The sequence below is a fragment of the Rhincodon typus genome, chromosome 2, assembly GCF_021869965.1.
Source record: "Rhincodon typus isolate 14 chromosome 2, sRhiTyp1.1, whole genome shotgun sequence".
Taxonomy (NCBI): domain Eukaryota; kingdom Metazoa; phylum Chordata; class Chondrichthyes; order Orectolobiformes; family Rhincodontidae; genus Rhincodon; species Rhincodon typus.
This window is the reverse complement of record NC_063333.1, coordinates 11,929,013-11,950,319: the sequence shown is the minus strand read 5'-3', so window position 1 is coordinate 11,950,319 and position 21,307 is coordinate 11,929,013. Positions and strand designations below refer to the sequence as shown.

Below are 21,307 nucleotides of genomic sequence, written 5' to 3'. Positions count from 1 at the left end.
CTCTGCATTTCCCTGAGAACATCTGATCCCAATTGGTGCTCCGTAGTTCTTGCCTAATAGCATTGTAATTCCCCCTCCCCCAATTAAATACTTTCCAATACCGTCTGCTCCTATTTAGTGTATAGTAAAAGTCAGGGAGTTGTGATCACTATCACAGAAATGCTCTCCCACCGAGAGATCTGACACCTGACCTGGTTCGTTGCCGAGCACCAAATCCAATATGGCCTCCCCTCTAGTCGGCCTATCTACATATTGAGTCAGAAATCCTTCCTGGAGACACCTGACAAAATCTGCTCCATCCAAACTATTTGCACTTAGGAGGTTCCAGTCTATATTAGGGAAGTCTAAGTTGCCCATGACAACAACCGTATTACTGTTGCACCTTTCCAAAATCTGTGTCCCAATCTGTTCCTCAGTGTTTCTGTTGCTATTGGGGTGTCTATAGAAAACTCCCAATAAAGTGACTGCTCCTTTCCTGTTTCTGACTTCCACCCATATTGACTCAGTGGAGAAACCCTCCTCTAAGACCTCCCTTTCTGCAGCTGTGATACCATCCCTATTGGCAATGCTATCCCCCACCTCTTTTACCTCCCTCCCTATTTCTTTTGAAACATCTATACCCTGGAACACCCAACAACCATTCCTGCCCCTATGTTATCCAAGTCTCCGTAATGGCCACAACATCGTAGTTCCAAATACTGATCCATCTCTAAGTTCGTCACCGTTATTCCTGACACTTCTTGCATTTGAAGTAGACACACCTCAACCCGGCGCACTGACTGACTGCCACTTTGCCCTATCAACTGCTTATCCTTTCTCATCGATTCTCTGCTTGCTTTATCTGCCTGTACACTGGCAAACCCATCCTCTGATCTGTAGCTCCAGTTCCCATCCCCCTGCCAAACTAGTTTAAACCCTCCCGAAGAGCTCTAGCAAACCTCCTGCCAGGATATTGGTGCCCCTCCAGTTCAGGTGCATCCCATCCTTCCTGTACAGGTCCTACCTTCCCCAAAAGTTGTCACAGTGATCCACAAACCTGAAGCCCTCCCCTCCTACACCAGCTGTATAGCCACATGTTCAGCTGCGCTCTCTCTCTGTTTCTAGCCTCACTAGCCCGTGGCACTGGTAGTAATCTGAGATTACTGTTCTACTCGTCCTGGCTTTCAGCTTCCATCCTAACTCCCTATAATCACTTTTCCTCCTCCTGTTTCCTAGCTATTTCATTGGTACCGATGTGTACCACGACTTCTGGCTGCTCTCCCTCCCCCTTAAGAATCCTGAAGACTCGATCCGAGACATCCCTGACCCTGGCACCTGGGAGGCAACATACCATCTGGGAGTCTCGCTTAGTACCACAGAATCTCCCGTCTGTTCCCGTAACCAGTGAATCTCCTAACCCCATCACTCTCCTATTCTCCCCCCTTCCCTTCTGAGCCACAGAGCCAGGCTCAGTGCCAGAGACCTGGCTGCTATGGCTTTCCCCTGGTAGGTTGCCCCCCCCCCCCCACCCCTCCACCCCAACAGTATCCAAAGAGGTATACTTATTATTACGGCCACAGGGGATCCCTGCACTGTCTGCCTATTCCCTTAGCCCTCCTGACAGTCACCCAGCTATCTTTGTCCTGTACCTTGGGTGTGACCACCTCCTTATAACTCCACTGTATCATCCCTCAGCCTCCCGAATGATCCAGAGTTCATAAAGCTCCAGCTCCAGTTCCCTAACGTGGCCTGTGAGGAGCTGGAGTTGGGTACACTTCTTGCAGTTGAAGTCAGAAGGGACACCAGTAGTGACCCTTACCTCCTACACCCTACAAGAGGAGCATGCAATTGCCCTAGCTTCCATTCCCTCTACTCTAGATTGCCTAAAAAATAAAGAAAAAAAAGCCTTACTTTACGGACCATCTTGGTTAGAGGAGGAGGAGGATGGTCGGAGACACTACACGTGTAGTGTCTCGGGTTTAGACAATGCCCGAATATAATTGTTCACTTCTCAGCTAGTGCTCTCACCACTCCCGCCGCTGAAAGTGAGAAGGCTGCTGACTCACGAGGTAAGTGTTTTTTTATCAGGAAAACCCTACCCAACCGGCTGCTCCCTGGCTCGTGCTGTCACCACTCCCACCGCTGAAAGCAAGAAGTTTTTGAAATTGAAGCACTGTATCAAAAGGCTGTTAACAAGCAACACAGCATTTTTACCAAGGTTTTTGAATTTAGCCAATTAATTTAAACCAGGCCCTAGATACCACAGCCCAATTAAATTTAAATCTGATGGATTTGACAACCTCAGACTCATCCTGCTGTAAGAAATTAATAGGTCATTAAGGGTATGAAAGAAGAAGCATTTGAAAATCGGTGTGAGAGCAATCTGCCATCTGTAAAGAGAACAGCTCTTAACAGCCATCCCCTCTAAAGAAAGAGAAAATCACTGGCTTTCATATAAATCTCTAAGGTCTCAGATTAAGCACCATCTAAATAAAGATACTGCAGCACTCTTAGCTAATATTCCTGACACAAGAAGTTAATGGAGGAAGGCATTCCTGACAGGTGGACAGGAGAGAAGGCAAAGAACATTCTGGAAGACTTATCCTGGCTGTAATTTTGAGAGACTAAGCTTTTACTTTTTCATTAATTTGGTTTATACAAGTGGGATTTGTATCTATTGGAACAGCATACCATTAGAATTTTATTTTATTCGGCAATAGTTAGTCGTTAAGGGGGAAGTGTTCAGTCTGTTAGTACTGTTAATTTCTTCACTGTTAGCACTTAGAGGACATACGTAGAAATAGTACATGAGGTTGACATAAGGAATGCTGTTCTGATGAAATAACACCCCTACAAGTTCAATCCTCTCAAAGCAGCACTAGTACAGAAGGAAGTGGAAATGATGCTCCAAGAAGACATAATTGAACCAAGTCAAAGCGAGTGGAGTTCGCCAATCATGTTGGTTCCAAACCTGATGGTACTCAACGATTCTGTGTAGATTATCGGAAGATCAACGCTGTGACTAATTCAGACTCTCTTACACAATTCCAAGGCTGGAGGACTATGTAGAAAAAGTTGGACAAGCCACTTACATCGCAAAATTGGACTTACTTCGTGGTTACTTGCAAGTACCTTTGTCGGAGAGAGCAAAAGAAGTTTCTGCATTTGTAATCCCAAATGGGCTACATCAATTTAAAGTAATGTCCTTTGGAATGAAGAATTCACCAGCCATATTTCAAAGACTTATCAACAGAGTTGTGACAGGATTGACTAATTGTGCCATCTATATGGATGACTTAGTGATCTTTAGCCACGCGTGGACAGATCACATGGCACATTTGGCAGAGCTCTTTGAGACATTACGGAAGGCAAAGTTGTTATAAATTTGGCAAAGACAGAATTTGTGAAGGCAGAAGTGACATTCTTAGGACACAACATCGGACATGAAAGGATTAAACCAAGGAATGTGAAGATGAAGGCTATCAAGGAATTTCCAAGATCATCCTTAAAGAAGGAAGTGCTATGATTTTTGGGACTGAGCGGAGAAAGCAAAGAACATTCCAGAAGACTTATCCTGGCTGTAATTTCAAGAGATTAGGCTTTAATTTTTTTAAATTAATTTTGTTTACGTATGTGGGACTCATATCTATTGGAACAGCATACCATTAGAATATTGTTTTATTCGGAAATAGTTAGTAGTTAAGGGGAAATTGTTCAATTTGTTAGTAGTTCTGTTTCATTTGTTCACTGTTAGAGCTAGATAAATAAACTGTTACTTGTTAATTATAGAGTGACTGTCAGGGGTTCAGTTCATTTAACCTCTCCTTTATAACAGATTGGGGGGGTGAAAGGCAGATTATACCACTTTTCACACTTCCTTTATCAGATTATGAGGTGAGGCAAGCTGCTCTGGGTGTTTTGGTTTTAGTTATCAGAGGGAGGTCGACCTCCGCTTTTTTGTTTGCCACTCGACAACCCAAGCTTGGATATTGTGCGGGTCTTGCTGTATTGAGACATGGACTGCTTTTGTATCTGAGGAGTTCTGAATTGTGCTGAGCATTGTGTAGTCATCAGCAAACATCCCCACTTCTGACCTTATGGAGGGAAGGTCATGGATTAAATAATTAAAGATAGTTGACCCTAGGAAACTACACTGAGAACCATTTGTAATAATGACTTAGGGTTGACATGACTGGGCTTCAGAATTTCTCTCTCAAACTACTAGCTTTACCCACAGATTTCTTCATAATATAAATGTTTTGTTTACTGCTGTATTTCTTTAGTTGCATTTGAAAATTTTATAATTGTGGAAGCACTGTAAAGATTTAAGACTAGCAATATAGACTGGTTAGGATAGAGGAGAAATAATTTCAGCTCCCACTGCTGTGTTAAAACTGAAGGAATTTTTCAGATAATTATATTTTATGGTGTAAGTTTTCATAGATGGTATGCATTGTATAATGATTATGCTAGCTACAAGGTTTGGTATACCTGTCCGAATATTTTGGACATTCGTTCTTGCAGAAGAATGATATACATAGCCAGACACATCTTCATTGCAGCATGACCTTGAAATGTTTCTGGTCACGATCACTGCTATCACAATCATTCATATTATTACTATAAGCTGCTTTTACATATGGCTTTACACTCTGCCCTGATGTTTAGCAAAGCATTTATTTTTGTATTCACTTGTGGAGAATGGGTTTTGCTGGCTGGCCAGTATTCACTGCCTGTCACTATTTTACACTGAGAAGGTGGTCGTGAACTGCCTTTTTGAGCCACTGCAGCCCATGTGCAGTTGGTAGACCCACAGTGCTGTTAGGGAGGGAATTTCAGGAATTTTACTCAGCAACAGTGAAGGAATGGTGATTATATTTTCAAGTCAGGATGGTGAGTGGCTCAGAGGGGAACATGTATCTGCCGATCTTGTCCTTCAAGATGGTTTTGGGTTTGGAGGATGCTGTCTAAGGATCTAAGGTGAATTTCTACAGTGCATCTTGTAGGTAGCACACACTCCTGTTACTCAGTGTCGGTGGTGGAGAATGTGGATGCTTGTGGATTTGGTACCAATTAAGTGGACTACTTTGTCCTGGATGGTGTCAAGCTGCTTGAATACTATTGGACCTGCACCCATCCAGGCAAATGAGGGGTGTTCCATCACACTCCTGACGTGTGCCTTGTAGATGGTGAACAGGCTTTAGGGAGTCGGAGGTGAGTTACTCACTGTAGCATTCCTAGCCTCTGACCTGCTCTTGTAGCCACTGTATTTATATGGCGAGTCCCGTTGAGTGTGTGATCAATGGTAACCCCGGGATGTTAATAGTGGGGATTCGATAATGGCAACACCATTGAATGTCAAGGGACAGTGGTTAGATTGACTATCTCCGATACGAGACATTACCTGGCATTTGTTTGGCACAAATGGTACTTGCCACTTGTCACCCTAAGCCTGAGGATTGTTCAGATCTTGTTGCATTTGAACATGGACTGCTTCATTATCTGAGGAGTCCCAACAGTGCTGAACATTGTGCCATCATCGGCAAACATTCCCGTTTCTCACCTTTATGGAGGGTAGGTCATTGATGAAGCAACTGAAGATGGTTGAGCCTTGGAGACCCCCCTGTGATACTCCAGAGATGTTCTGGAGCTGAGATGACTCATTCCAACAACCACAACCATCTTCCTGTGTACCAGGTATAACTCCAACCAGCAGAGAGTTTTCCCATCGACACTCAGTCGAAAGCACCATTGATGTCAATAGCTGTCACTCTCATCTCACCTTTATTGATCGTGAAGCTGTTGTTCATATGTAATTTTTTCACTTTGACATTGGTTTCCAGAAGATTCGTGGAGATCTGTTTATTCATCCAGACACGCATTTTTATAATATTTAGTGCTTGATTTGGTAAAAGGAGAGGATATTGTGCTATATGATAAAGGTATAAACCAAATAAAGATGTCAGACTAATGGCACTGTATTTGTGCTGGATCCTATCATGCTATCGCTTCTCTTATCCAAATCCAAGTATCCCGGTGTTTTATTTAAAATAGTATACATAAAACCTGGAAACAAATATCTGAACTTTTTTTTTCATTGTACTTTGTGGGTTTGATGTAGGATACCTTGAAATCAATGCTGCTGGAAAAGGCTGTACCCTGAAAATTATATTGAGCAATGTCATTTCATGAAGTCATTATGTACTTGTATCAATTGGTTTATAAATGTTTTAAAGCAAATGATCAATATTTCTGGTTGCAGATATGACAGTCAGAATCTGCAGAGAAAACTTAGCTTATGATATGTTGGATCACCAGACAGCAGCACAAAAACTGTTAAACTATCCTTTATCTATACAATGCTGAGCAACCAGTTGTATATAGCTAGCATTTTCTGTTTTGTAGTCAGATTTCCCGCATTTACAGGTTATATTTTTCCAACACTTAAAGGAGGACTGTGTCACCTTCTGGAATTTGAAGGGACCAAATTACATTATAGTTTTAATAAAGCCAAATAGGTGACATTATTCTGTCTAACATCCACTACAGTTCTTTTTTGGTGTTTTAGTTGTAATTTTAATTCTGAAACCACATAATTAAATCCCGTTACCTGGGAGAATAGAATAACTTTTCCAGTTCATCAACACTGCAATAGTACCTCTCGTTGTGATGCCAGGCATTGTCAATGTCTTAAGACTACATAAGCATGGGTTTTAGCATGTTTATCATCGCTAAACCTTTCTTTAGAGAAGGCACAGCAAAATCTTCTAGATGTAGATGGGGCATTCCTAATTAATTGGGTTGGAGGTGGGGAAGAGAGCTGATTTTTTATTTTTTTGTTAGGAGATGGTATTGCACCAGTGAGACAAGACACCGGACCCAGGACTGCTTGATAGTTTAAAAAAAATTAAAGAAAGAAAAAGCTTTTCATTTTCTCAGTTTTCATCATTCAACTGTTCAGCATGCGATGAACAGAAAATATGAAGAAAAAGAAACACCCCGTAACAGAGCCACTGTAAGATACAACTTATCAAGTATTAAATGACAGCTACAATTTCCCTTACGTTGGATCTCTTTTTAAATATTTTAATATCATGATTCTGAATGTTTGTTAATACTTTAAGGATTCTTTTCAATGATGTTCTTTACCTTTTTAATTATTTTGAATTTATTTATCTTAAAAGCCGATAATCTTATAGTTAATATGTGCTTGATAAGCTGCAAATCCATTTATCGAGTCCAGATTTAAATTGGAGTATATGGTTTCATTGTCCACTTTGTTCAGAGTATGCAAGCTATGCATTAACAAATGTTGTTCTTGTGTCTAAAATGTAAACCATGTCAGTAGTATATAAAACATTTACACAAGTAGAAATTGGCACTTTTTTAAACAATTCTATTTAATTGGTCAAATACAGACTTAAGCTTGAAACCAAAAATGTATCAAACTAGTTTTAATATTCTCCAGCCTTACTGCATTCTTTATTGTTCACAAACAGAGTAGAGACCAATGTTTTCTGACATGGTTTTGTTTGGTTTGAATTTGGTGTATGCCTGCTTTTGGAATATTTATACAGCATTAACAATTTCAGTTGCATTTAAGTCCTACTGCATTCCAGAAATAACTGCAGTCACAGCTTTAAATGATGGCAGCATTGCTTATAAAATGAAAACTTAGGAAAAAAGTCAGAATTGTTTGTTTACAGAGCAAAAAAACAATAAATATTAAAAGAACAAACTTCAGGAATGGGGACAGGAAAGTTTTTTTTTCTATAAGTCATGGTTATAAATAGATGTTGTAAGGCCTTAATCCATGCCTCATTTGAAATGCAGTGTTATCTCATATTTCTGAAGAACTCCATTTATACAACACCTTTTGTATGCTTGAGGAATCCCGAATGTTTCAATGAGTTACTTGAAAAGTGTAATATTTGTTGTTTTGTAGTCAAAAATGGCATACTATTGTGTGCAACAAGATTCCACAGAATGTAGTGAGGTAAATCTTCCCCACATCATTGCACTGGACATCCAGAGCATAACTGCGATTGACTATTCCCACCTCCATAACATCATCCAATAACTTCACAAGTAAAAACCGAAAGAACTGCGCATGCTGTAAATCAGGAACAAAAACAAAGTTGCTGGAAAAGCTCAACAGGTCTGGCAGCATCTGTGAAGGAAAAAACAGTTAACGTTTCGAGTCCAGTGGGGGTCACCGGACTGACCTGCTGAGCTTTTCCAGCAACTTTGTTTTTGATCCATAACTTCAGCTCTGCCTTAACTATTTTATTGCTGAAATCCTGTACATTTAATCAGCTCTGTGAAGTGTAACTATTATTTACAAATCCATGCAAATTCTCAGATCTCCCTGACCAGGTGAAAATTTTCAGTGTTGAAACAATTCAACTTTAATTACAAACTTGTAATCCTCTGGGAACAAATGTTAAGTTAAGTGATCTATAATTCTGTGATTTCCCTCTCCCATAGATCCTAAATGGAGGAGTGATGTGTAATTCTCTAATATAAAGGAATCTTTCCTGAATTAAGCCTTGGAACGTTATAGTTACGACATCTGCAAAGTTTTCATCTATTTCTTGTTGCTTTGTATTGTCATAATTTTCTTCATTATTGTTAATTTGCTTACGTTAATTATAATGAGTCCCTTTCCTTGATTCAATACCAGTTTCTTTAGGGTATCTGACATATGATCATTTCTCCTCGAAATACTGATGCAAGTGACTATTTAACATATCTTACATTTTCTTATTTTCATTTACAATGTTGTCAATTTAAAGGGTACACATTATTCTTGATATTTTTCTTAATATAATTTGTAACATAAAATAATGTTGATTTTGACAAATGGAAAGGAACTGTTTCCAATAACTGAAGGATTGATAAGAGGCAACATGAGGAAAAATGTCTTTATACATTGAGTGATTAGGACTGGTAGATGGTGGAAAAGGGTAATTGAGATACTATTAATATATGTTTGTAATTGCAATGCCAAAACACTAAGTTATGAAAATGCATTTTAAAAATAAATACAGCCATTTTCTAGTTCTATTCAGGTGCTGTAATTTAGTTTCTTCATAAATTTAAAAGAATTCAAAAGAGCCAGCTTAATTTATAAACTCAAAGATGATTAATCCAAAGTAAGGACACCTAGTATTTCAAAGTAGTATAAAAGATTTCAGAAACTGAATTTGTCCTGAAGATACACCTTTTTACTTTGTAATATAAATCGAAAATGGTGGCAAAAACTCAGCAGGATTGGCAGCAACACTGTAAAGGGAGAAACAGTTAACAGGCTGAATGTTCATGGATCTTATGCAAACTAATATTTGACAGAAGACATCAGAGATCCAGAGTTGCCAATCAAGTAATGTTTTCCTTGGGTCTCAATTGTTTAAACAGACGAATGGATACCTGGTCTCTTGGCCAAAAATGCTTAGTGAGGGTAGTAGGAAAAGGATGGTAGCTAATGGGGATTGGTTAGACCTCCATTTGAGGAAGAAGCTGAGAGTTCACAATCCATCCTGGTGGTGGATAGAGATGTAGAGATATTTGACATCGAGAGGAAAGAGGAAATGGTTAGGGCTAGGGAATTGAAACTTTTAAAGTGATGGACATAGTTAGAGACTGAACAAGGTAGGAGAAAATAAAATCAAAGTAGAAAGTTTAGTGGGTTTGACAGTGTCTGAAATGATAGGTCTACCAGAGCAGTCTAATTTGTGGATTTTGGGAAGGAAGAAGATGCTAGCTGTACAAAGTTGAGTAATTGAAATGAGCAAGTTCTTAAATGTTGCGAAAGCACTTACTTCCACCATCCTGTATTGCAGCAAGTTCCACATATTCACCACCCTCTGGGTGAAAAAAAAAATTCCTCGGATCTCCTCTAAACTTCCTGCTCCTCCCTTTAACTTCACAATGAAATGAGAAGCTGGGAGGTGAGGAGATTCTGGAACCAATTGCTTAGTGTTCAGCAATGGTCATGATCAGCCAGAGGTAGGCGTAAGTATCAGAGAATTGGCATTTATCATCTAATAAGGGTCTAAGGGAAGGATATACACAATGAATGGTATGACCCTAGGGGGTAATGAGGAACAAAGGAACTTTGTACAAGTCCATAGATCCCTGAAGATGTCAACATAGGTAGACAGAGTGGTGAAGAAGCCAAATGGTATACTTGCCTTCATTAGACAGGGCATAGAGTTTAAGAGCAGGGACATTATGCAGGAACTGTATAAAATGTTATTTAGGTCACATCTAGAGTATTGCATACAGTTCTGAAATCCATGGTAGAGGAGAGATGTGATAGAGTGTAGAGGAGATTCACCACAATGTTGCCTGTAGAAGGAGAAACTGGATAGGCTTGGTTTGTTTTCCTTTGAGCAGAGGATGTTGTGGGAATCTGATTTAGGAATACAAAATTAGGAGTCATAGACAGAGGAGATCGTGAGAATCTCTTCCCTATGGCAAGTGTGTCTAAGACCAGAGGGTGTAAGTTTAAGGTGAGGAGCAAGTGATTTAAAGGAGATCAGGGAAATTTTTTTTCACCCAGAAGGTGGTAGATATGTGGAATATACTGTCCAAGAGAGTAATAGAGTACTCTTGCAACATTTAAGAAGCATCTTGATGAGTACTTAAAATGCCAGAGCATAATACAGTATGGACCAATCGCAGGTAAATGGGACTAGTGTAATTGGTGTTTGGCCTACCATGCCTATGTCGACCAACAAAGGGCCCGTTTCTATGCTGTATAGCTCTATGACTATCTGTAAGGTAGAAAACAGTTCACCATACAGCAGCACCACCACCTGTCAGCTCTTCTGTAGGTCTGATGCTGACATTGTCATCAGATCTAGAGAGAATGAAGCACAGCAAGTTCAAAAGGAGACAGGTTAGAATCATGGAGCTGTACAGCATGGAAACAGACCCTTCAGTCTGACTCATCCATGCCGATGTCCTAAATGAATATAGTCCCATTTGCCAGCATTTGGCCCATACACCTATTCATATACCATTCCAGATGCCTTTTTAAATGTTGTAATTGTACCAGCCTCCACCACTTCCCTTGGCTGCTCACTCCGTACAGCCACCATCCTCTGTGTAAAAAAACGTTGCCCCTTAGGTCCCTTTTAAATCTTTCCCGTCTCACCTTAAACCTATGCTTCTAGCTTTGGACTTCACAACCCTGGGGAAAAGACCTTGGCTATTCACCCATTCTATGCCCTCATGATTTTATAAACTTCTATAAGGTCAGTCTTAATGTTGGGCAAGTGATGACCTAGTGGTATTACCGCTGGACTGTTAATCCAGAGACCCAGATAACGTTGTGGGCACCCAGGTTTGAATCCCACCTGGTGGAATTTGAATTAAATAAATATCTGAAATTAAGAATCTAATGATGACTGTGAATTGATTGTCAGACAAACCCATCTGGTTCACTAATGTCCTTTGGGGAAGGAAACTGCCATCCTTACCTGGTCTGGCCTAGACGTGACTCCAGACCCACAGCAATGTGGTTGACTCTTAACTGCCCTCTGGGCAATTAGGGATGGGAAATAAGTGCTGCCTAGACAGCAACACCCTCCTCCCGTGAATTGAATAAAAGGAATAAAAGCCTCAGCTCCAGGGAAAACAGCCCCAGCCTACTCAGCCTCTCCCTATCGCTCAAAACCTCCAACCCTGGCAATATCCTTGTAAATCTTTTCTGAACCCTTTCAAGTTTCACGACATTCTTCCTAGAGCAGGGAGACCAGAATTGAATGCAGTATTCCAAAAGTGGCCTAACCAATGTCCTGTACAGCTGCAACATGACCTCCCACCTTCTTTACTCAATGCACTGACCAATAAAGGCAAGCATACCAAATGCCTTCTTCACTATCCTGTCTACCTGTGGCTCTACTTTCAAGAAACTATAAACCTGCACTTCAAGGTTTCTTTATTCAGCAACACTCCCAAGGACCTTACCATTAAATGCATAAATCCTGCTCTGATTTGCCTTTCCAAAATGCAGCATCTCACATTTATCTAAACTAAATTCCATCTGCCACTCCTCATCCCTCCAGCACATCTGATCAAGGTCCCATTGTACTCTGAGGTAACCTTCTTGGCTGTCCACTACGCCACTAATTTTGGTGTCATCGGCAAACTTACTAACCATACCTCCTATGTTCACAATAGTGGTTACAGCACAGAAAAAGGCCCTTTAGCTCATCACATCCACATCAGTCAAAAACAACCATCTAACTATTCTAATCCCATTTTCCAGCACTTGGCCTATAGCCTTGTGTGCCTTGGCAATTCTAAAGAGCCATAGAGTCATACAGCACAGAAATAGATCCTTCAGTCCGGTCAGTCCACACTGAACATAATCCCAAACTAAACTAGTCCCACCTGGCTGCTCCTGGCCCATATCCCTTCCAGACCTTTCCTATTCATGTACTTATCCAAACATCTTTTAAAAGTAATTTTACCAACATCCACCACTTCCGCAGGAAGTTCTTAAATGTTAATGAGAGTTTCTACCTCTACCACCCTCATAGACAGTGAGTGCCAGATTCCCACCACCCTTTGGGTGAAAGGGTTTTTCCTCATATCTCCTTTAAAGCTTCTGCCCTTTACCTTAAATCTATGTCCCCCTTTTCATTGATCACTACAAGGGTAAATGTCTATTTTTGTCGACTCTATCAATGCCCTTCATCATTTTATACATCTCAATCGTGTCCCCTCTCAATCTCATCCGCTGTAAGGAGATCAATGCCAGTCTGTACAATCTCTCTTCATAACTGAAACTCTGCAGCCCAGGCAACATCCCTAAAAATCTCCTCTGCACCCTATCGTATCCCTCCTATAATATGGATTCCAGACCTGCACACAATACTCCACCTGTGACTTAACCAACATTTATATAATTCCAGCATAACATCCCTGTTCTTAAACTCTATGCCTTGCTAGTATACCATATGCCTTCTTAACCACTTTATCCACCTGCCCTGATACCTTAAGGGACTGGTGTATATGCAGACCAAGGTCCCTCTGGTCCTCATTGCTTCACAGGATCCTACTGTTTAAGTATATTTTCTTGCCATCTTTGTCCTGCCCATGGGCATCACCTCATATCTGGATTGAATTCCATTTGCACTGATCAGCCCATATGACCAGCCAATTTATATCCTCTAGTAAGCTAAGGATGTCCTCCTCACTAATTATCACCCCACCGGTTTTTGTATCATCTGCAAACTTATGATTAACCCTCTTACATTCAAGTCTAAATCATTTAAGTAAACCACAAACAGCAACAGTCCCTCTGTGGGACTCCACTGGACACTCTACCAATCAGAAGAACAGTCCTCAACTATCACTCTTTGCTTCCTGCTACTCAGCCAATTGTGGATTCAATTTGTGAAATTTCCTTGCATCCCATGTGCATTGACCATATCAGTCTCCCATGTGAGACCGTACCAGAAGTCTTGCTGAAGTCCAAGTAGACTACACAAGCAATCTCAGGTGTCCAGCTGGCAGGCTAGGTTAAAATGACACCCTTAAACTTTTCTTGCCTGCTTGAAAGAGTAGTTTTGATCCTCCTGGCTGAAAAATAGAAGTTTTTATTTTATGTAGCTGCATCTCATTTAATTGGTGAGCGAGATCAAAGCACTCAGCTCATTCTGAAGGACATAAAAAAGCCATTTAGCCCATTATGCCCATGCTAAAAGCTCAAAGGTGTGTCCTCACACTTCCCCTATGCCCCCATTAATTTTTACTTCCATTCATTTTCTGAAAGTTAGTACCACTATTCCCTCTTTGAATCTGCTTTGCTTCTTTGGTTCAACCACATTTGAAATACTGCATACAGTTCTGGTCGCCACATTACCAAAAGGATGTGAATGCTTTAGAGAGGGTGCAGAGGAGGTTCACCAGGATGTTGCCTGGTATGGAGGGCGCCAGCTATGAAGAGAGGTTGAGTAGGGTTAGGATTATTAGAAAGACGGAGGTTGAGGGGGGACCTGATTGAGGTCTACAAAATCATGAGAGGTATAGACAGGGTGGATAGCAAGAAGCTTTTTCCCAGAGTGGGGGACTCAGTTACTAGGGGTCACAATTTCAAGGTGAGAGGGGAAAAGTTTAAGGGAGGTATGCATGGAAAGTTCTTTACGCAGAGGGTGGTGGGTGCTTGGAATGCGTTGCCAGCAGAGGTGGGCATGATAGTGTCATTTAAGATGTATCTAGACAGATACATGAATGGGCAGGGAGCAGAGGGATACAGATCCTTGGAAAATAGGCGACAGGTTTAGATAGAGGATCTGGATTGGCGCAAGCTTGGAGGGCTGAAGGGCCTGTTCCTGTGCTGCAATTTTCTTTGTTTTTTTGTTCTTTGTTCTATTCTTCTGTCCATTGCATTTCAGATCATCTCCTCATTCCACTGTGACTCTTTTATAAATTACTTTAAATCTGTGTCTCCTGAATACCAATTAATTTGTGAAACAGTTGTTTATGTAATTCATTCTGACCACTATTACAGAGCATGTAATTTTAAGTCAGGGGTGTGATGCAATACTCCCCACTTTCCTGGATGAATACAAATCCAGCAACACTCAAGATTTATGCCATCCAGGACAAAGCAACCTACTTGATTGGCACCACATCCACAAACATTCAGTCCCTCTACCACCAACACACAGTAACAGCATTGTGTACCGTCTATGAGATGCTGCAGAAATTCATCGAGGCTGCTGACACAGCACTTCCAAACAACCAGTGCCATTTAGAAGAGCAAGGGCAGCAGATACTTGGGTATACTGCTGCCCGCAAGTTCCCCTCCAAGTCACTCACCATCCTGACTTGGAAATATATCACTATTCCTTTAGTGTCACTGGGTCAAAATCATGGACTGTACCTCCTTCATAAGCACACATATGTAAACGCACACATTGCACCTGCACCAAATGGATTGTAGCAGTTAGAGAAGCTCACAAGGACAACTAGGGATAAGCAGTAAATGCTGGCCCAGTCTATAAAGCCCACCTTCCACAAATGAATAAAATCTTCTTATGGGCCCACAAAACCGATATTTGCAAAGGTTCTGCTTGCTTCTATCATCCATGGAATTGATTGTAACCTGCATTACACAGGCTTTAATCACTCTGACCTAAAATGGCCTCGGGGCAATTTTTATATGAGAGGACCTAAATTCAATATATCGAGCCTGAAATAGGCAGACGCTTCAGACATCCAACAGTAAGTGTCTTTCAAAATAGATCTTACAGTGTCACAGGCATAATGGGCTAGTAGCCCTGACAGCACGTTTTGAGCTTTATTCCCACTGAAGGCTGATAAAATCAGTGCCTACGGGCTGGATTGTAAATTACCAGCACAATCAGGATTGCTTGTAAGCAAATCGCTTGAAAATCATGTTTCTGTAGAATGGATTTAGATTTGATGCTTTGAAGACATGCTCCAGTTTTAAAAGGCGTGGGGGGTGGGTTATGTGGGAATTAGGGAACCCATTGCTTCCAGTTATGTGCCTAACTCCTTCATGTGCCAAACTCCTTTAGGAGTTTGTTAAAAAGCAGGGAGGTTGGAACAATGATTCTCAAGTGGGGTTTCGCCAAACCTGAACAGTCTGGTATACATTAGCGCACAGGTTTCAGAGCAGGGCAAAGTGTAAGTTTTTGTTATACAGTAAGAAGTATCAGGACTTGGTGATTTTTGCACTGAACACTCTGAGTACCTCTGATTTGAATGTATATATACATTCTCAAACTTCTATACTATGGGGCATCTAAGGTGTTGCTCTGTCATAACTGCAGGTGTGTCTTTGCCATTCACACGCTGCAGATGCTTCCATTTATTGGAGGCATTCGGCTCCACTGATTGGGTGCCAAACTAACCTCCTGTCCAGTTAATGCATTAACACTTTAAAATAACATCATGTGAGTAAATCAGTGTTGGTTCACAGAAATTACATAGATCAGCTCTCTGACCCACATTTCAAAATTGAGTCCGTGAGGTCCAAAGAGTTTGGAACTACCTATGAGTTATTCAAGTGATTATTAATTTCATCCATAATATTTAATATTAATCTTCAGGGAAAATGATGACTTAAAGGTGACTTACTAAACTAGTACTCCGTAGACCCAGGCTAATACTCTGGGGTTCGAATCTCACTGCAGTTTGAAAAAATATAAAGCTAGTTTTCATAAAGGTTATCATGACAACTGTCATCAATTGTTTTAAAAGTACATTTCATTCACTAACACCATTAGGAAAGGAAATCTGCCATCCTTACCCAATATGGCAGACATATGACACTAAACCCACAGCACTGTGGTTGACTTTTAACTGTCCTTTTAAATGATATAGTAAATTGTTCAGTTCAAGGGCAATTAGGATTGGGTAATAAATGCCAGGAACATCCATATTCCATAATTTTTTAAAAGGGGGACAGTAAAATCCAGGCACCCTCTGTGATTTCCGTTTGATGGTATTGTGTTCCCGCAAGTTGCCTAAGAGTTTGGAGGCCACACTGTTTAAATTGGATTTATACTAAAGTAACACTGGTCCCCTATTTGTACACAATCTGCATGAATGATAACATTTTAATAATGTTAAATGTAATTGTTGCTTTAAAAAGACACCTGTTGTCAAAGCTTTTTGTCTTGCACTCATCAGGACACTCACAAGAATGCAATGTAAAGGGCAACAATATTTTTTTAATGCAGGGAAACAAGGTGCTGAATTAGTTGACAAGGTCCACAATCAGTATGCTCTTCTCATAATACATTAAAATATTGTCCCAGTTTACATTGGTGATACTTGTGAATGTTTTGGTGAGTACAAGACAAAAAACTTAACCAAAATGTGTCTATTTTTCAGCAATACTCAAGTTCTTTAGTACAGAAAGACTATTACATTCAAGTAATGTTGTACTCTTCTATCACTGATTATTTGTAGAAGAACTGTAAACCATATAAACGATATCTGTTTCCCTTGATTGCTACTTTAATGGAATGTTACCATTTGTTTAGCATGCAGAAATGCAACTAGACACTGATCACTCAAGCAAAAACCAGACAAAAGTGAATTTATAGAATCCCAGTGCTTGGTTCTTCTGGGAATAAATGATAAGGTTGCAATATGGTTTTATCATAGCAGTGACTGCAAGAGTGGATTCCATCATTTCAGCTTGTTCATTTCTGATTCCACACTTTTCATCCTGTTTCTTGTAGTCACTGAACAAGAGACTAAAGTTCCCAAGAAAACCATCATCATGTAAGTTCTTAGTTTCTTCATTACTGCTTATATCAGCTATCATGTTTGACAATCTCATCGCATGCTTGATGACATCATATTGTGCTTTACAAATAATTACTGCTTTCCAATGCATGTCAATGTTTGTCATAATTACAGTTCAGTTGACTCAAGAATTTTTTCTAGAAGCAAATTCTGAGGAGGTAGGGGATGTTGGGCTGGGGGACATGAATGATATAAAGTCAGAAAATTGAGCAGGAGTGGTTTCCTGAATGACCTTCAGAATTTAACTGCAGAGCTTCTTCAAATAAGGTTCCTACCCTAAGTAGCATAATTGACAGACTTGAGTTTTGGATGGAAAGCCTTCTTCGTATGGCAAGTACCTACAAAAGCAGGTGGATATTTTGAAGGAGTTCAAGAAATTATGGTAGGAGGTTCCCAAGCACATTTAGGAGATGTCTGAGTCTCCTACTTGCGATGGAACATGGAATTGTGATCTAGAAAGAATCCATTGGTGGTTAGAAAGAATAGACAGATCGCCGGAGTAGTTGTGGGTATATGCAGGGCTTGTACCATTTTGTGCAAAGTTGTATGTAAACCTCAAACACAACAACCCGTCATTTTCGGTAATTAAGGTTCATGATTTCTATATGCTTCAGAAAGGCAATATCTGAAATACAAAGATATTTCTTAATATTAATTTGATCTCCTGGTAAAGAATAAGAATTAGTTTATTATAAGCAATTTGACTTTACACAATTGCTTCAAGTTTCAAAATTCTGTTACTGTCAAAATTACTTATAGGCAAAATGCTCAGAACTCCATGCTAATGAATGCTAGCTCCTTCCTAACTTCTTGTGTATTTTGAACGTAATTGTTGATGACCATTAAATTTTACGGTTGAAGTGCCAAGTGCAAAACAGTTCAGTTACTATATATTTCATATGAATTTGCTATATATGTGAATCAAAAATTAAACAGCAATATTCTTTCTTGAAATATAATCTGAATTAATAGTTGCACTATTAATTGATTGTAATATGTTAACTGCATAATTTCTCAAAATTTCTCATAATTCCCAAGAATTAATTATTGACAATTATTTTGAAATTTTGTTATAATTGTATACCAATCAGTAATTATTCAGTATTGCTAATAACAAGGTTCATTCAAATGAATTACACTTAATTCTAAAATTCAGCAAATGCTAAAATCAAATAAAACAATAAGTACAATCTTATCGTTATTAAAAATGGTTTCAAATCCATAATCAAATATCAGGATTTATATCATATTTAGAAACTCATGTAGAACATCACCATGCAATTGAAAGATGTATTCAGTTATAATACCAAATAACTTTTTAGTCAAATAAGCTTGTTCATTTTGCATAATATATCATGGATATAAGGTGATAGGAAGTGTTAGTGTATTATAACCTATAACCTCCTATTTCTAGTGTTAACTGTTCTTAATGAATTGTGTTGATGTTGCTTCTTCCATCATTATCACACACGTGTGACAAAGGCTGCACTGGTAGAGGTTGATGTTCTAGCCATGCAAGATAAGTTAGTTAGTTCATAGTAGTTGGGGAAAGAATCTGTGCATTAATTACATTTTTAAAACTATTCAGACCTCCTTTTATATCGTACCTACTGTATTCTCTTTTAAGTTGAAATATTATGTTAAAACAGTAAATTTAAATTACAGCCAAAAGTGTAAGTTACCACTGATCTCATGTCTTCCTGTTTAGGTTGAAGCGAGCATGCCAGCAAATTGCACCTCAAGTAAATAGGTTCAGGTTTCGCTAACAAGCATGTTTTTAATTGCTATATAACATTACTGCAGTGCATTGACATGATATTAAATTTACAGCATCTTATTGGTACTTGCAATTGTTCTGCTCACCAACTAACCAAAAGTCTGTCTGCAGCAGAGCTAATGATGTATTTTGTACAATGTGGACAATGGAATCCTTCTAATGGTTAAATTGTTAAAATATGTTTTCACAATTAGCGAGGAGACTATAACAACAGTAGTCAAGAGCCCAAAGGTTAAACGGCGCACATCTTCAAGTATCTCTCCTGCAAGATCACCAAGACCACAGGAAACAATACCAGAAACATCTTTCTCAACTAGACCCAAGAGGCCAGCTCCCAAAACTCAGCCTGAACCCAAAGAAACACCCATGAAAAAGCCACCCATACCTGCACTTATGATAACAGAACCAGAAGAACAAGGTGCAACTGCAAGGCATATTTTTGTAGAAACTAAGGAACAAGAACAAAAACCAAGCTGGATAGAAGTTGAAGAAGTAATTGAATTCAAAGTTAAGCAAAGTTCGAAACCTGAGAGGAAAAGATCAGCTTCCCCTTCGACCCTCACCTTATCTGAGCAAAGACAGGTCAGACATAGATCTTCAAGCCCAAGATCTAAGCAAACTCTGAGGGCTGACCCTAACATAAACAACTCAAACAATAATCTAGTGGAACAAATGCGATCTTCAGTTTCAGAAGAAAATCTAACAAAAGTAGGTGTTCAGTCTCTTATCTGCAATCCTGAGACTCCCACAGAAATTGAACCTACCACATCAGATGACGTTAATCCTGACTGTATATCAGACTACTTTATGGATGATTCTTATAAAGTATCTGCTGATACTGTGAATGAATGCAATATTAAACCAAACATAACTGAAGATCAGTACAAATCTAATGCACAACTGCTGGAAGTAGAAACACCACTTGTTGCACATGTAGGTGAAACTGTAATGTTAAGTTTTGAAACTCCTGAACCCATGGATGATGAACAGCTAACACTCAGAAATCTATCTGATGTTAAAACAGAACCTACTTTGGCCATTGTGGATCTTCCATTTGATATTTCTGGTGATGAAATGAAGGAATTCAAGCTTGAACATGAAGAAGAAATAGACACAGAAGGTGAATCTGTCATTATTGATGAACCCCCTGAGCCCGGCAGTGATGATCTAGTAAACAGGGACACTAAAATTTTGACATATAATGGCAAGTTATTAACTTTGGAAGACCTTGAAGACTACATTCCTGCCCAAGGAGAAACCTACAAATCTGAGGATTCAGTTGACCAAGATTTTTCGTCAGCCGCTTGTTCCAATGAGCCGTGTGAAATTTCTGTTCTACACGCAGAAATAAACAAACCTACAATTGGCAAACCAGTTTTACTTAATGTTGGGAGACCAGTTGTAACTAAGAGGAAACCAAGTTATTTGCATCAGTTTGGAGATCAGCGACCTGGAGGCATGTTCATGCCAACATCTCGGGTAACGGAAATGCATTCAATGCGGCCATCAAATTTATCAGTACATGTCAGTGGAGCATGTGCTGAATCAGTTACTCACTCCTCAACAGCAATGGAGAAGAAACCACCATTTGAATTAAAAACAAGTTTTTGTACTGAAGTGCAATGTTCTGTGGATAGTCGTCAACCAAGCTATAAAACTGAAGTTTCTACAAGAACACTTAACTACGGAGAAACTGTTACTTTACACATCAATAAGAAAGACCCAATAGAAGACACCAACAAGAGCAGCCATGATAAACTTAAAAAATAATATTATGATGAGGGGACATCTGACCTAGTTTATGATAAAATATAGCAATGGAAGAAATTAAAGTAATTCTAGTCTTAAGGGAGAACAGTTTAGAGAAGGGACTTCTAATAAAATTCAATAAAATAATTGGACTTCCAAATTTATAATCAATGTAAATGTATTGTTATTAGTTTACTTCAAATCTTGTGGTCCTCTTCATGATATTAGTTCTCCAAAGAATATAACTAAAAATTATTCCAATGTTCTCTCTTTAGTTGGGACTTGCAATCACTGCATAAGAGACTGGTCAGACTGGCAGGATACTTCGTATCACTAAGTGTGTTATCATCACTGAGTTCTTGATTTCATGATGAATTAACAAAAATTCTGGAGTACACAGAGATTGTGACACCATCATGCAACATATGATGTGTTAAAACACCTAATTTTAAAAAATAGAAATTACCTTGTGTTTTCAAAAGAAAATCACAATGAATCATT

General features: G+C 39.4%; 1 protein-coding gene across 1 annotated transcript in view; it reads left to right on the top strand.

Moving 5' to 3' along the window:
- obscnb (obscurin, cytoskeletal calmodulin and titin-interacting RhoGEF b) overlaps positions 1–20,827 on the top strand; it is a 583,513-nt gene extending 562,686 nt beyond the window's left edge. The window contains exons 83-84 of the mRNA XM_048618408.1: positions 17,214–17,256; positions 19,252–20,827. Coding sequence (XP_048474365.1) covers positions 17,214–17,256; positions 19,252–20,827 — 1,619 coding nt within the window. The remainder of the gene's footprint in view (positions 1–17,213; positions 17,257–19,251) is intronic.
- Positions 20,828–21,307: the final 480 nt, after the last annotated feature.